The following is a 3087-nucleotide window of genomic DNA, read 5'->3' as shown; positions in this document are numbered from 1 at the left end:
CTTGGTGCATGTAATTCTAGAATAAGCCATCAGTTTGGGGGATCGTCTGCCCTCTACTTCTTGCAGTCTGCCCGGAGTGTGGTCACAGCATTGTTGTGTAAACCTCTCTCTTATAGAAGCAGAGGGATCTTAGTCACTTTGAGATCCCAGCTGCTGCCCTGGAAGCTTTTTTCATGCATTTGCGTTGAGTGTCAGATCGGATATAAGCAGGGAAGTCAGCTCAAGGAAGAGGAAGGCTATACTCACTGTGCTATGAACTGTCTCTTGATAGGCAGTCAGCAGCTGGATGGTGGCCTGCAAGGCCCTTTCTCTCTCCCACTCCTTCTCTGAATGGAGCCATGTCTCTAGTAGCTGTTGGCAGAGCAGGGGAATGGACAGAGTTAGTACCAGAAAATCCCTCCCAAAAGTTCCTTTTAAACAGGTTTAATAGTCACTAAAATCCCTCTCCAAAGCACCCGACCTCCATGGAGCGAAGGAATTACATGTCTAATGGAAGTGCCAGGGACCAGATTCACCTCTGAGTGATTGAAGACAAAGGAGTTACATGAGAGATGAACCTGGGCCTGTGTACGTGATGTCTCCTGTAGACTGTCTGATGGGAGCTGTCTACCACATTGCATGCTGTTTGATGTCTGCTGCTGTGTTCTGTTTCCTGGGCAACTTCTCCCACATTGAGTGGCCAAATGACAGAGAGGAGCATTTCTTTTTATTAATTTGAAAAAGAGCAGAGAAGTCCCCCCCGAAGCCCAGCTCCTTTTAGAACTTCATTTTTATACTGAAGGTGCATCAAACTCCTCACCCCTCAGCTCTTCAAGATATTCTGTTCATGTCTGAGGAACAGGAAGTCTCCTCTGGATGAGTTTCCATACACAGGGCTTAACTCAATATGAATGAATTCCTCTTTGAAGAAGTGATCAGTTTCAACTGGTTCTCTTGGATTTGGCTACTGCAGTGGTGATTTTCTTGCCGGTCCAAGTAGTGTCAACTACATTGTAAGAAGTTGGTCCCAATCCAGCCCTGGCATAAAATGGCATAGCTTCTGTGGATTTCAGCGGGGCACATGCCTGCTTATCCCAGGAAGAATTTGGTGCTTTTTCCCCCGACAATTCACTCCATTGTGGAAAATTCCTCCACAACTGAAGCTTGACCCCCTAAATTTCTGACTCTTCCCTGCAGTAACACAACAAACAAACAAACAATCTTCACCATGGTTCAATGGTCTACTCACTTGAAACATTTCCTGGAACCAGTGTGCGGTTGGTTCTTCCTCCAGCAAAGTCTTCATTAGCTTGCCAAGGGCTTCCAAGGACTCTACGTACAGTGACTGAAACCAGAAGAGAAGGAGCGGGGCTCAGCACAGATAATTTGTGGGGGGGGGGGGAGGGAGGGGACGACTAGGGGCTGGGGAAAGCTAACCATAACCTTGCCAGGGAGGCCATGTGTGACTGCCATCACCCAGTGCCTGCTGGGCAGAAATACAGTGGATGGTGCCTGAGGAGAATTGTTGTCACGTACCTGTATAGGCAGAACATCCTTTGCTGTCTCACCTTCCTCTTTCATCATCTTCTCCAGGGGAGGGAGGGGAAACAAACTTTTGAAACACTGATGAAGGAGCTCACGGTTTTCCTTCAAGGTCAAAGATGGTTTGAGTTTGCTGGCAGAAGAAAGAGAGAGAGAGAAAAGTCATGCATTAGACTCAGTACCACCTCCAAGTAAAAGAAATGGGTCCAATGACTGGAGATTGTCTCAATCTAAAACCCCAAATGCAAACAACCCTTCACTTTGCAGCTGAGCACCTCTTTGCACCTCTATTAAGTATTGGCTCATTGAGAAGTAAAGCTAAAGCTTCAAGTCCCCTTTTTAGAGAAATCCACTAGCTTCCTTCCCCCTGCCAGCAAGCCAGGCACCTCCCTCCCCATCTGAACTCTCCTGCATTGGACTGCATGCCCCACAACCTCCAAGTTTGTGTCTTTCAAGCACAAATCTCCAAATGGACACATTCAAACCCTCAAGAACTAAAGTTCTGCTGGTGAGCAGCATGTGAGCCAAACCCGGCAGGCATCAAACTGCTCCCAACCTGGCACTCATGAACTAACAAAGACGACGTCACAGTGCCAGGAAATATGGCAGAAAATAGCCTACCTCAGATGTCTAATGGCAAGAATTGCCTTGTAGCGAACTGGAGATGCCAGGGAATCCAGTGGTTCCTTTTTAATGAAGTCCTGAAATGCACGAATAGGGAAATTAAAAAAAATGGGAAATAAATTTGAAAGGCAGAGAGGCTTTCCTCTCACACCCTGAAACAGGGCCATATGCCAGACCTGTAATAAACAGACACCGTGCTCGGCAGGCTCTCTGCCTCAGAAATGGACCGTAGGGCCATCTGCAGGCTATACGGAGGACAGAAAGATAACTCCCCAGACACAAGCCATTCCTGCCACTTACAGCCCACAATAGGTCGGCATCCCTGCCAAGCTCAGAGTGGACCCAGCAGCATTCTGGGTGCCGTGCAGGTAGCTCATGAGACTGCAGTGGTACAGTCACAGCCAATGGATAAAACAACATCTACCTGGAAACCCAGTCTGATGACATTACAACAAACTCCTTTGTACTTCAGTCCACAAAGTTCCTCATCACTCACCAGCATGTAGCCAAGGAGCTCCAGTTTGTAAGAGAATTCGAACTCCTGGGAGTCTCTGGTCTCCAAAATGGCACAGCTAATCTCCGTGACATTCTGGATGAGGGTTAATTTTAGGTGCATGTCCTACATAATCCAGAAGGAGAAACAAGAGGATGTGGATGAGAAACGGAGAGAAGAACCAGAGTCCAGAAGATAAAGGTCAGGAATTAAATCTAGCCACAGGAGAGGAGAGAGGTGTCCACAGACCCCAGAAGGCAGAGGACCCTGGCTCTGCACCCACCTCAGAAGAAGAGAAAACCCAGGTTCATGAAAGAAATCCAGGGCCACTTACACCAGAGCAGCCAGGACTCCTGCTTGATGTAGCAAGGAAATCAAGCTCTGTGCAATTTAAACAAGCAACTTGTGGATAGAAAAGGCAAGAGCTGAGGGCAGATTATTTAGAATTT

General features: G+C 47.5%; 1 protein-coding gene across 1 annotated transcript; it reads right to left on the bottom strand.

Annotated features, from left to right (window-relative positions):
- Nucleotides 1-1151: 1151 nt before the first annotated feature.
- On the bottom strand, nucleotides 1152-2761 carry LOC142070227 (maestro heat-like repeat-containing protein family member 2B). The gene is made up of 5 exons (XM_075123774.1): nucleotides 2642-2761; nucleotides 2143-2222; nucleotides 1516-1654; nucleotides 1207-1324; nucleotides 1152-1165 (listed from the first exon to the last, which is right to left on the bottom strand). The coding sequence occupies exons 1-5, from the start codon at nucleotides 2759-2761 to the stop codon at nucleotides 1152-1154; spliced, it is 471 nt and encodes a 156-aa protein (XP_074979875.1).
- Between the last annotated feature and the right edge of the window lie 326 nt (nucleotides 2762-3087).

Source organism: Caretta caretta, chromosome 28 (assembly GCF_965140235.1).
Source record: "Caretta caretta isolate rCarCar2 chromosome 28, rCarCar1.hap1, whole genome shotgun sequence".
Classification (NCBI taxonomy): Eukaryota; Metazoa; Chordata; order Testudines; family Cheloniidae; genus Caretta; species Caretta caretta.
Note: the sequence above shows the minus strand (reverse complement) of the source record. Positions and strands in the feature narration are given on the sequence as shown.